Source organism: Trachurus japonicus, chromosome 8 (assembly GCF_045865225.1).
Source record: "Trachurus japonicus isolate A0001 chromosome 8, Traja_1.0".
Classification (NCBI taxonomy): domain Eukaryota; kingdom Metazoa; phylum Chordata; class Actinopteri; order Carangiformes; family Carangidae; genus Trachurus; species Trachurus japonicus.
Genome location: NC_140914.1, coordinates 16,184,747 through 16,196,779, shown reverse-complemented (window position 1 = coordinate 16,196,779; position 12,033 = coordinate 16,184,747). Strand labels below are relative to the sequence as shown.

Here is a 12,033-nt window from a genome sequence, read left to right as displayed (position 1 = left end):
TAATGTAGTGAACTGTGTTACAGTAGTATGCAACACACAAGACTAAATTCTTTCACTGTTTGAATCCATTATTTGGATAACAGACATTTAAAGAGCAAGTGTATAGTACAATCATAGGAGGATTTTTCTGAAATCCGAAAATCAGTATTAAAGTGCTGCTGCCCAGTCCTACTAAATGACAAGCTCCTCTCTTTTCTGCTGTGAGAGAGACTTGTTTGCTCTGCAGCTGTTTTGTGAGCGTTGCAGAAGCACAGACGGCTCCACTGTGTAGGGACCCATGAGATGTACAGTCAAATTTCCCTGGCACTTGTGTGTGTTGGTGTATGTGCAGCGCAAAAGGTAAAATCCTCCTAGTCGTCTTTCCCCCTGGACATCATCCCTGTAATGTGGAAACATGTCTTTCCATCGTCTGCCGTCATTCGTGATGAGCTTTCAGCACCTGTCGGGATGAGGAGACTGGGTTAACAGCAGCAGCAGCAGCAGTGGTGGCAGCACAGGCCCGGGCCGCATTAGTGGCACACTGTCTCCCCCTGCTGGCACTGAGACGTTACAGCACACTTAAAAAAAAACACATGACAAACGTATTGTGTCGCCAGATGAAAAGACGAGGCGAGGGGAGAGACGGGAGCGCGTGGTGGAGTCAGTTGAAGCAAAGAGCTCTGAGGCTCTGATGGTGTGAGAGGACGTCAGAGGGCCGAAGCCGGCATGGGAAAGAATGGGAGAAGGGGAACAGAGGACACCCAGATGTTGTGCTCCTCGCCTCCCACTCCCCCGACCCCGCTACTGCCCCACCACCATGTCTGCCTTTTTGAAAGACTGTGGGAAAATGACCGTAGTTCAGGCATTGTGTTGCATTTGCTTATGAATCGTACAGTCGCGTCCCGGTCCAGCATTCCAGCAGCCTCAGTCACTCACCCGTCCTCACTCACAGCGGCTTTGAAATCACCACACGAAGAAATAAAAAATATGTTTCTCCTCCTCCACTCTTTTTTGTGTTCCTCCAGGCGTTTCCGCAACGAGTCCGAGAAGTTCCTGTGTGACGTTCTGCTTCCTAACCTGGTGTGGCACGCTGGCCGAATCGCCGGCGCCGTTCGCACCTCAGCCCTCAGCTGTCTGTTGGCGCTGCTGCACGGAGGGGCCATCACACCCGGACAGGTAGAAAAAGACACACACACACACACGCTTTCACCACCAACTGTGACAATGACTAACACATCTTCCTGCAAAAAAAAAAGGCATGTACCACACGCTGGTTTCATCTACTTCCACCTGTGCAGAAGGACTGTTAATTCTTGGAAGCGACCGCCGCCGGATGTGAACCTCCTCCAGTAGTGTCTACCCCTCATCTCATCTCCACTCTTTTTTTTATTGACTCAGCTGTAAAGGAAAAGACGTGGTTGTGCATTCTTCTGATCCGTCAGGAGTTGACATTTACTTCTTCAAAGTCTCTGTTTTAGCCATTTCACGACAAAATAGATGGTCCCACTCGGCCTTTTAGGAAAATATATCTTTCTCTCCTTGGCTGAGAGCGTTGGCCGCAGCAGGTAAGCAGGTGTACGTGGGGGCAGGCAGGTTCACATACCTTTGTCCCTGAGGAACAATGCGTCCAGTGTTCTGGGCCCTTGTTATAGGTAGGGACTATCACGGGGACATGCCCTTGCACCTGCCTGGTGGAGCTCATTGCCCCAGTTGCAGTACGCACGCTCACACGCACGCACACATCTGGCTGTGTTTGCCCTGATGTGTGCTGAGTGACCAATTGGAACCGGCCCCACGCAACTCCACACTATTGACACATCTTTAACTACGAGGCAAAGCAAACAGCTTGGGGGACAATGTGAGTTTGGTTGTTGGTGTGTGATCAAATTTGAACTATCAAATGGCACCTTTAAAAGTCCTCACTACAATAAAAGACCTGGAAAAGTGTTGATTGAATAAGCCATGTTACTCTTGGCTTTTGGGTTAAATATTGAAGGCTTTTTGGCCTTTAATGGACAGTACAGTTGAGAGAGAGAGACAGGAAATGGGAGGCAGAGAGGGGGGGGGGGTGACACACAGGATAGAAATATTGAAGTTGAGATGAAATAAACAACATGTCCCAACCGGTACAACAAGAGCAGGTTATTTCCACGAGCAAATCAAACAGGCTTTCATTTAGAGGGACATTGTTTCCTCTCTGCTCCCTGTGAAAACAATTAGCAGCTCCAATTACACTTGGCATCCTCGCATTGTCACTGATGTAATGTGGATCACTCCTCTGCCAAATTTTCCTCCTCTTTGTCTACTTCCCGCGTTCTCCCCTCACTCTTTTTTTTTTCTTCTTCTCCTTCTTCACTGTTTCGCCTGCGTGGTTACGATAGCAAACAGACCGCGATGAGGATGACAGAAGTTTTAGCCATCACCTCTTGGCCCCGGGGCTCATGGCACTCAGCCTCACCTTGTTTGTCCATTTCCTCCTGTTACTCATCTGTTGGTGCGATGAAAACATTGGTCTTCACCGGACCTCTGAAGGTGGGCCCCGTGCCCATGTGTCTGCACAAACTGATCCAGACCTGATGTGAATCTGTCATGCTTCAGGTGATATTTCACTTGAGTAAAATAAAAAAGATAATTGAAGAAAAGTGTGTGAAGACTTTAAGCCCGTATTGTCACGTCTTTTTATGACCTTCTTCCACAATCACGGCGTATTAAAAAATTGGCAGCACAGATTTTAGACATTTTGGACATTAAAGCAGAAGTAAGCGATATTTTTGTGTTAATATAAGTCTTAAATAGTTATATCTTCCGACAGCAATCACTTACATAGAGTGTTTGGACCGAAACACGGGTCTCTCAGTCACTCTGCTCTGCTCTGAGCCGAGGAGAAAACTTTTCTCGTATCCTACAATTTTTATCCAATGAGGAGAGAGAACGGCATGCAGGGCTGTGTGTGCAGCCAAGGGATGCGCGTGAATGTGGTGACGTCATAGACTGTAAAAAGAATGGACGTAGCGTCCGTGACGTCACCCATTGGTTTGGGGGAGTCTGTTTTGTGCCGCTACTACGGGGGTTTGAGCCGCGCCATGTTGGATTCTACTTGCCATATTTCGTAGCAGCGGTCACCGGACCTGTCACTCAACGTTTCTGCGCCCTAATTGGCCAGAACTTTAAACCTAATAACAGTAAAACGGTAGAGTTTAAAAAAAATTCACCCCCCTCAGAGTGTGTGCGGGGGTAGAAACTATCGGTTGAGACCAAAAAAATGAAATGTACCAGGCTGTAAATATGTTTTTTAAAGCTGCAAAATCGGCTATTTTAACATGGGGCTCAATTGGAGTTGCTCCCTTCTGGAGCCAGCCCCCAGCGACAGCCCAGGGGATTGCAGCTTTTTGAACGCGGAAGTGAGCTTCACTTCTCAGACCGACAACTGCCCCCTTGGGTGACGTAGGGACGAGGACTGTTATGGTGCGTTCAAGGCAACCCGTAACTCGTGTTTTTCCGACCTGTGAAGTCGTACCAGTTCGATCTGGTACGAGTTCACGGGTCGGAAGTTACGAGTGGCCGTTATAGTGACTTTCACAGGTAAAACAGGTCGGAAAAACACGAGTGGGTTGCCTGGAACGCTACTAAGTCGTAAGTTGTGACTTGAAGCTGTAATTTACGATTTCAAAAGCCTGCCTGGAACGCAGCATTAGCCAAAACGACCGGATCGCTTACTTCTGCTTCAACGTAAGTCGTGCTGAAAGTGCAGCCTTGAAGCAGCATTCTTTACAGCTGAATAGAAAAATGACAAACTCAACAAACTGATATATTGTAAGAAACAGCCGATGAGACTTTGATGTTATGATCCAACATGTAAAAGCTGAGAATGCTTCTCTTGCCTTTTCTGCGTGCAGCTGCTGAGTCTGGAGGAGAAGCTGAGTCCTCAGGTGTTGTCAGCCCTGGACGAGGACTCTCAGATGGGCAGACTGTTGGCCTGCCGCTCTATGTCGACCATTCTCAGACTCGTCGGAAGCAGTCTGCACCCCGAGGCCCTCAACAAGATCTACCCCGGTAAATGAACAACACACACACGCGCTCTACTTTGTTTCACACTTCACATCAACATTGTTTCATTTCACATTATATAGCAGAAGTCCTCCTGTTGTCCTAAGTTCTGGCTCAAATTGACCAAATCTGTTCCCTTCCTCCATCCTTCCTTCTTTCCTTCCTTTCTCCCTTTGTCCTTACTTCTTCTTCCTTCCTCTTTTGATCCAGTTGACCTGGTCTGTTCTCTCCATTCATCTTTCTTTTCTTCCCTTTTCCTTTCCTTATTTCCACAATCCTTTTTGCCTCCCTCCATTCCTTCCTTCCTTCCCTTTGTCCTTCCTTCTTCCTTCTTTTTTGACCCAATCTGTTCCCTCCCTCCATCTATCTTTCCTTTCTTTTTCCCTTCCTTCCTTCCTTCTTTCTTTCCTGTCGTCCTTCCTGCCTTTCTTCCTTCCTTCCTTCCTTCCTTCTATCCCTTTATCCTTCCTTCCCTTCTTCTTTCCCTTTGTCCTCCATTGCTTCCTAACTTCCTTCCTTCCTTGACCCAGGAGGACAACAGGAGGGTTAAATAAATGAATGGCGAAATGTTTTATTTGATATACAGTATGTTTTCATTCAAAATAATTGTTTATGAATGAATGAATGAATTTATTTATTTCGGTATATCAAGCTTATATAACCGAAAGGGTGTAGGTTGAAGCCAAAGCTTATATACCCCTACCCCTTTTACCTTAAAAAATAAAATAAAAAAATAAAATAAAAATATATATACATACGCATTAATACAATAGGATCAGATCACAGACATTTGAAATTAATCAGTACACTTAAATTTCTGATCACAACAAAAGAAAGAATTGTACACAGCGCATAACCCAAAATAGTACAAAATCATTGAACTTAATTTTCCATACTGTAACGAGAAATTATGTTGTTCTTATAAAGTTTTTTAAAGCTGACTAGAGTACAGCATAATTTAATATTTTCAGCACAATTATTCCAGATGTTAACCCCTCGAACAGGGGGTTTATCTCACATACTAAAAGTGTTTGGTAGGAAATGACTATAACCTTTTTTTCTTGTGCGTGTGTGCGTGTCTTTCCTCTGCAGAGCTGCTGAAGCGCCTGGACGACAGCAGCGAGGAGGTGCGCGCCGTGGCCCTGCAGGCCCTCGGGCTGTGGCTGTCCAACCTCGGCAGCGACTACAACCCCGAGTTCTGCGCTCCTCATCTGCAGCACATCTTCCAGCAGCTCCTCCTCCACCTGGACGACCCCGACGCCTCGGTGCAGGGGAGAGTGCTCGGTGAGAACTGGGTTGGGGTTGGGGGTGTTTGAACCGGTGACCTCAGACAGGAGGAGGAGGAGGAGAGGCTGCAGGCTGATAGTTGATCGAGATCTCTAATTATCTGTTGACGTGGGCGCAGGAATTAAAGGACAATTCCAGGCGAATTCAACTCGGGGGTGTATTTTCATATCATTTTAGGTCTAAAAGAAGGAATCTGAAGATTTTCAGTTTAATCGCTCCTGTTTTGCGGTAGTTGCGTCTGTCCCCGCATCGCCACGGCAGCAATGAATGGGAGTGGATGTAAGTTCTGCTGTTTAGGCTGTTTACATCCCTCAAAGCCGCAATTTTTTTCCACAGACAGCGTCAGATGGCGACTCAAACATGCACCGAGAAGTTTATTTACTTCAAGCAAGTCGACATGTTTGTAAAACTAGATCTAATTCAAAGTCTCCCAGAGTCTCGCGCGAGCCCGAAGTTGCAGTGCTGGTGTGTTCACATGCAATGGGAAAAGCTACCGTTTGTGTCATAAACACAGGAATATCAACTCTTGACTTGCTTCAAGTGTACATTTTTTCCACAGACAGCGTCAGGTGGCGACTCAAACATGCGCCGAGAAGTTTTTTTTACTTGAAGCAAGTAAAGAGTTGATATTCCTGTGTTTATGACACAAACGGGAGCTTTTCCCACTGCTCCTGAACACACCGCGCACGGCAACTGGGTCTCGCGCGAGACTCCGGGAGACTTAATTAGATCTAGTTTTACAAACATGTCGACTTGCTTGAAGTAAATAAACTTCTCGGTGCATGTTTGAGTCGCCATCTGACGCTGTCTGTGGAAAAAAATTGCGGCTTTGAGGGATGTAAACAGCCTAAACAGTGGAACTTACATCCACTCCCATTCATTGCTGCCGTGGCGATGCGGGGACAAACGCAACTACCGCAAAACAGGAGCGATTAAACTGAAAATCTTCAGATTCCTTCTTTTAGACCTAAAATGATAGGAAAATACACCCCCGAGTTGAATTCGCCTGGAATTGTCCTTTAACAATTAGTCTGGATCCTGGGAAAGTGGTTAAAAATATTAGTGTTTAAATTTCCTCCATATGGAATGTATCACAGCTTTCCATTTACTCCTCACTATTAATCATGACTATAACTCTTGACAACATGTAAAAACCTTTGTCCTCGTTGGCCTTTAGTGAACTGTTGGCAGCGCTTGATGCCACTTAATGATAAGATGGGGAGAGATAGTGAATATAACACAATGGGATAGGTAATGTGAAACATCCTCATGCACACACACTCTGTATCTGACTTGGAATGATGTGATACGGACCTTCTGACCTCGATAATCTGATAAAGATGTTTAGCTGATACAGACAGTAAAGCTGATAATGGTGAACGCTGAGGCAGCGATGAAAGCAGAGTTCAGACGTGATGATCCGCAGACCAGCCTGCTGCGTCTGGGACACTCATAGAGGGAGTAGATTATTGTTCTGGCGCGCTGCCAACAGCATCCCCTTCTCCTTTATTTCAAAAGCATTATGCCCATTATCCCTCTTTTCTATCCAATTCATCACCAAGAGCAGCTGAATTCCCCAAAGTCCCTCCACGGCCAGGCTGGAGGTGATCCAGATAAGAATTAGCACCCACCTGAGAGAGACACTTCACAGGTTAATTTCTGTATAATTCCCCCCTTCCTATACACCAAATCTCTGCCTCTCCACCCACGACCCCCACCCTCAATGCACACACACAACGGTCCCATCTAATGACAACCACATGGGGAACTCCTCCTTCCCCTCACCACCTTCTCACATCTGTCCTCACGCCCATTCCCTCCTAATCCCCCAGTCTTTTATCTGTCCATCTCTCTCTTCCTCCTCCTCTCATGCCCAGTGTTTTCTGTGACGGTCCGCAGCTTCACGGTCGTGTTTTTTTTATTCACGTGTCAGTGGAAAGTCTGAGTGGCTTCTCCTGAAGTGCGTAACCGAGCCGCCGCAGCTCCTCTGGACTTTCACTCTCTCTCACTCTCATGGATGTTAGCTGTCATTACTTCTGACAGGACACAGGTGAGCGCTGATGCCTTAGCCAGCGACGAGACGAGAGGCCTCACTGCTGGATCGCTTGTTTTCATATACAGTACAGCGAGACGGAGGGGGGGAAAAAAGAAAGAGAAGACATTCACGCAACTCGCCAGATGCAGCAATACGTAGCTTCCATACCATGAATTCTACTGTAGCTCTGCCGGACAGCTTTTGAAAGACATGCAAGGATGATAAGAAGTTTTGTTGTTGCCATTGGTTATCAAGTGTCTGTTAACCTTGACTGCAGAAGTTAGAATAACACATATAAATCAACTTTATGAACCGGCCTTCGCCCACATACTGTACGTCTGTATTTCTTGTAGTTGAGTGATTTCCTGTCATGTCTGTGCATGTGTGGTTGAAAGATTCTCTTTGAAAAGCTATACTGTCATACAGTATGTTAAAGTTTGAACATGAAAGGGACACTTTTGGAGAATTTCTTTGCTGTCTCAAGCTATGCTGGACATGCTGCAATGATTTCTCTTTTACTCTGGCAATTACCCACCAAAGCTGATATTCATGAAAGGATATGTCTGTTGATACTTTCTATTTTTATGCAACAACCATAGCCAGAGCTTGATTTTCCTGGTCGAATATCAAAGGTCAATGTCACAGTGACTCCACAACATACAAATGGGGCCTTGTGAACACCATATCCCACTAACACCTTGGGAGTGTCTTCAGATATGGCACAAACTTTCATTTGGACTCAGGGATGAGATGATTAGATTTTGGTGGACAGTCTGTGGGTCAAAGGGGAAAGTCACGGTGTCCATTAGAGCTCAACGATGAACTGATTCAACTTTGGTTGTCAAAGTCTGACAGTGTCGCCAAGGCTCAATACAACAATTGTGATGAAATATCACACAAATGATCAGTATTTTCTGAAACTGGTTCATGTGGCAGAGGCATAAAAACATGTCAACAAATTCAATGAAAAGACCAATTGAATTGAACTGATACAACTGACGTCTGTGCAGCCAAAGCCTGATACGATTCTCGTCCAAATGGCCACTGATGTTCAAAAACTTGCAAAAACACATCACAAAGCCGCACTGGTGGACGCCGGTGGGATGTGTTTCTCCTTTGTGATGAGCATTTACTCTGAACATGAACATACGACTGCCCTGCTGATGTAAATACTCACACAATGCAGATTCGCTGAAAAATGCACAATTGCCTTCTGTTCACAGAATTTAGTATAATAAACAGCTACATTGCCCATTTGTTTTAGGAATTTCCTTAACACCCCTTAAAAAAGACATCTTTTATGGTCACAAAATGATATGTAGTCTATGCAATCAAGATGATTGCCTTATTATGTACCAAGCTAAAGTTTACTGAGTTTAGCAGTTTTCACCGTCATGAATGATTATCTGAATTGATACTTCTCTTTCTTCACTATTAAATCAGATTTTCTACAATGACGAGTGCATGATAGATGTTCGCTGGCCTTACATAGTGTGTCTGGCTATGATAGAGTAATTCAAACATGAGCCATTGTGTGTAGCTCACATTTTCAAACTGTGATCCCCATGAAGTGCAGTTGACTGGTAGACAGCTCGGAGTCTCTTTGTGAAATGAGATGACCTCACATCTTGCTGAATGATGGTCTGTATCTGACAGCACCCATAACCGCCTGTGCCACAAATGTGGAAGCAATCCTGATGGCGCTGTTTGAAGCTTTCTTCTTTTTCCTCCCGCTCTCTTTCTTCCATTTCTTTCTCTTTGTTCCTTTAATAGTTGATCCCATTCTTATGCTTCTTGGATTTCAAACGCATATCTGTGTTGTGGCTTGATGTACGCAGCATGTCCTGACAGCATGATGGACAGCGCCGCCACCCCTCCACCCCCCCTCCTCCATCTCATCTCTGCTTCTATCACTCCTCCGGTCCTCCACCCTGGTAATCCCACAGTCCTGGCAGCACGGCTGCTACCTGCTCAATCACACACACTGTTGGCACGGGCATAACTCACTTCTCACAAGTCATCATTGTTCTCTTTAATTCCAAGTCCCACCTCCCCTTCCTCCATCCCAGCCGTGTGCAGTATACACAAAAGCTAAAAATCCCCTCCGTCTCCTTGAAGAACAAAGGCAGGTATCAGATGATGAGTTTACATGAACTAACTCATCCAGAGTGACGGCGTGTCACCACTGGAACAGCACTTTTTCATTGTGGTTTCCGAAGCATTTATCCATTTGACAGCAGTTCAAGTAATTCTATATACCTCTGTAAGTCAGCAGGCTGTGTGGGAATGATGGGATGAAAAGATTTTAACAGGGAATTACTGCCTCCCAGTGGAAGAAAAGAGCACTTGCATGTTTGTGTTGTAGAATTAATGCTGTATATTCAGCACTGCATCTGCTGCTGATCTGACTCTGTTTCAGGAACATCAAATCAGTGTCTGTATCAAAATATGATAAATAACAACTAAATAATGAAATATACATGGACAATCACATCCTTCTATATTCAATTTTAAGTAGATCTTAAGTCTTCTTCAGTGGTGGAACTTAAGTATTGAGTATTTCTACTTCACCACATCCCAGGGGGGTATAATGTATTTTTTACTCCACTACATGTATTTAATAATAATCAAAGTGTTTTTATTGGTATTTCATATTTACACAACACAACATCCCATTCAGAAGAAGACAATAGGACTCCAAAAATACACCACATATACATGATGTAAAGTTAAACTACAGACAAAACAGAAACAAAACACAGATAGACATCAGACGCACCCAACACCTGCATTTGACATTTTTCAGAATCAGGTTTTAGATCCAAAACTGTTCATAAAATCCAATATGTTGTTATAGTCAGGGTTCCTACGCAAGTATAGAAAGTATGGAAAAGTATGGAATTTGATTTTATACATTTCCAGGTCTGGAAAAGTATGGAAAATGGAAACTATTATATGGAAATATATTTATCTTAATACTTCTCTGGGTTTGGTCTCATCTGAAGTTATTTGGGTTAATTATTTTGTATGCGCTATTGTACCTAGCTACAATCTCCAGGAAATTATTTCGTTACATAATGGCATACACATTCAGAATAATGAAAACAAATGATAAATTGCATGCTTTTTTTATATTATGCACATCTATTTACTCAAATATCACAAATAATATGAATATTTTAACGAGAAGTCTGGAAATTAGGGTCTGGAAAAAGTATGGAATTTGGAAGTTTCAAATGTGTAGGAACCCTGTATAGTGTAAACGGCAAAAAGGCAACTCTCACAATAATTACATAGTAATAATCCACCACGTTAATGTGCCGCTGAAAGAGGCATATCTGCTGCACTATGAATTTAAATGCATTTTATTGTTTCCCACTGCAAAATATAGTTAAAATGTTGGAATTTTTCAATTCTGTTGATTTTCGGACTTTTCTTTGATTTTTTTTTAGGGTAATCATCACTTTTTTGTGAATATTCCCTTTTATTTGACTGTGTCCACTCATTATCTGACATCCTGAGTACTGACTGTGCCTGTCTGTGTTGCGTGTGTGTGTGTCTGTCCAGAGATCCTGAAGAAAGGCAGTGTGGTTCACCCGGGACTCCTGAAGACGGAGGCGGAGGCAGTGAGAGACAAACAGCGGAGTCCTCTTTACTGCGACCAGCTGCTCCAGCACATCAGCTCACTGCCTAAAGACCCTGCAGCAAACTGAGGGACACGGAGCTCATACAATACAAACACTTACTGAAGTTTGTGCCTTCACTCAGAGAACTGTCACTTTTTGTTCATCAAAAGCTGGTTTTATACATTTTTAATAAACTATGACCAATGTGCTTTAAATTAAATGGCCCGGTTGAAAGAGCTGTACAACTTAAAATGACATTTGTCAGTAAGTCTTTTAATGCAGAATATCTACTTCATTTGTTGTTATTGCAGAATGTGTTTTTCTGCACATGTTGCTTTTTCTGCTTTTGGTTGTCAAGTTAAGTGGAGATTTGATGCACTGTGTTTGTTGTGTTTACATATTTTTAATTAAATCCCCATCTGATATTTTATTATCTCATTCCTGTAACCAAACTCTCAACATCCCGGCCTCCAGATGGCGTTGAGTCTCAGCCTAGGTGGATCTGAGATTTTTTATTATTATTTTGTTTAAAAAAAAGAGAGAGCGAAAGAGACTGACCTATTAACATGTGTTAATATAAATTACTTAAAATAAATCAGAATCTTGTGCTTATTGTGTGGGGTTTAAAGGGATAGTAGCATTTTTTTAAGTGGGGTTGTATGATCTACAAATAGCCCCTAAGTACTTTAATTGCAGTAGAAGACTCTCTGCACTCCTCCCGTTAGCAACGCCAGCCCATAGCCCTGCCCAGAGATTTACAACATACAGTGTTGTGAATGGACCCAAAGAAACGGCCTATTTTTGTGGCCTAAAAGCGGTTTTACCTGAAAAGAAAATACACAGTTCTATTGTTCGCTATAGTATAATTTTTTAGGCCGTGAAAATAGGCCGTTTCTTTGGGTCCATTCACAACAATGTATGTTGTAAATCTCTGGGCAGGGCTATTATGGGCTGGCGTTGCTAACGGGAGGAGTGCAGAGAGTCTTCTACTGCAATTTAAGTACTTGGGGGCTATTTGTAGATCATACAACCCCACTTTAAAAAAAAAATGCTACTATC

General features: G+C 43.7%; 1 protein-coding gene across 1 annotated transcript in view; it reads left to right on the top strand.

The window, feature by feature from the left end:
- dnaaf5 (dynein axonemal assembly factor 5) overlaps positions 1-11,583 on the top strand; it is a 30,402-nt gene extending 18,819 nt beyond the window's left edge. Inside the window, exons 10-13 of the mRNA XM_085784250.1 lie at positions 1,005-1,155; positions 3,876-4,032; positions 5,119-5,310; positions 10,916-11,583. Coding sequence (XP_085640376.1) covers positions 1,005-1,155; positions 3,876-4,032; positions 5,119-5,310; positions 10,916-11,061 — 646 coding nt within the window. The 3' untranslated portion in view covers positions 11,062-11,583. The remainder of the gene's footprint in view (positions 1-1,004; positions 1,156-3,875; positions 4,033-5,118; positions 5,311-10,915) is intronic.
- Positions 11,584-12,033: the final 450 nt, after the last annotated feature.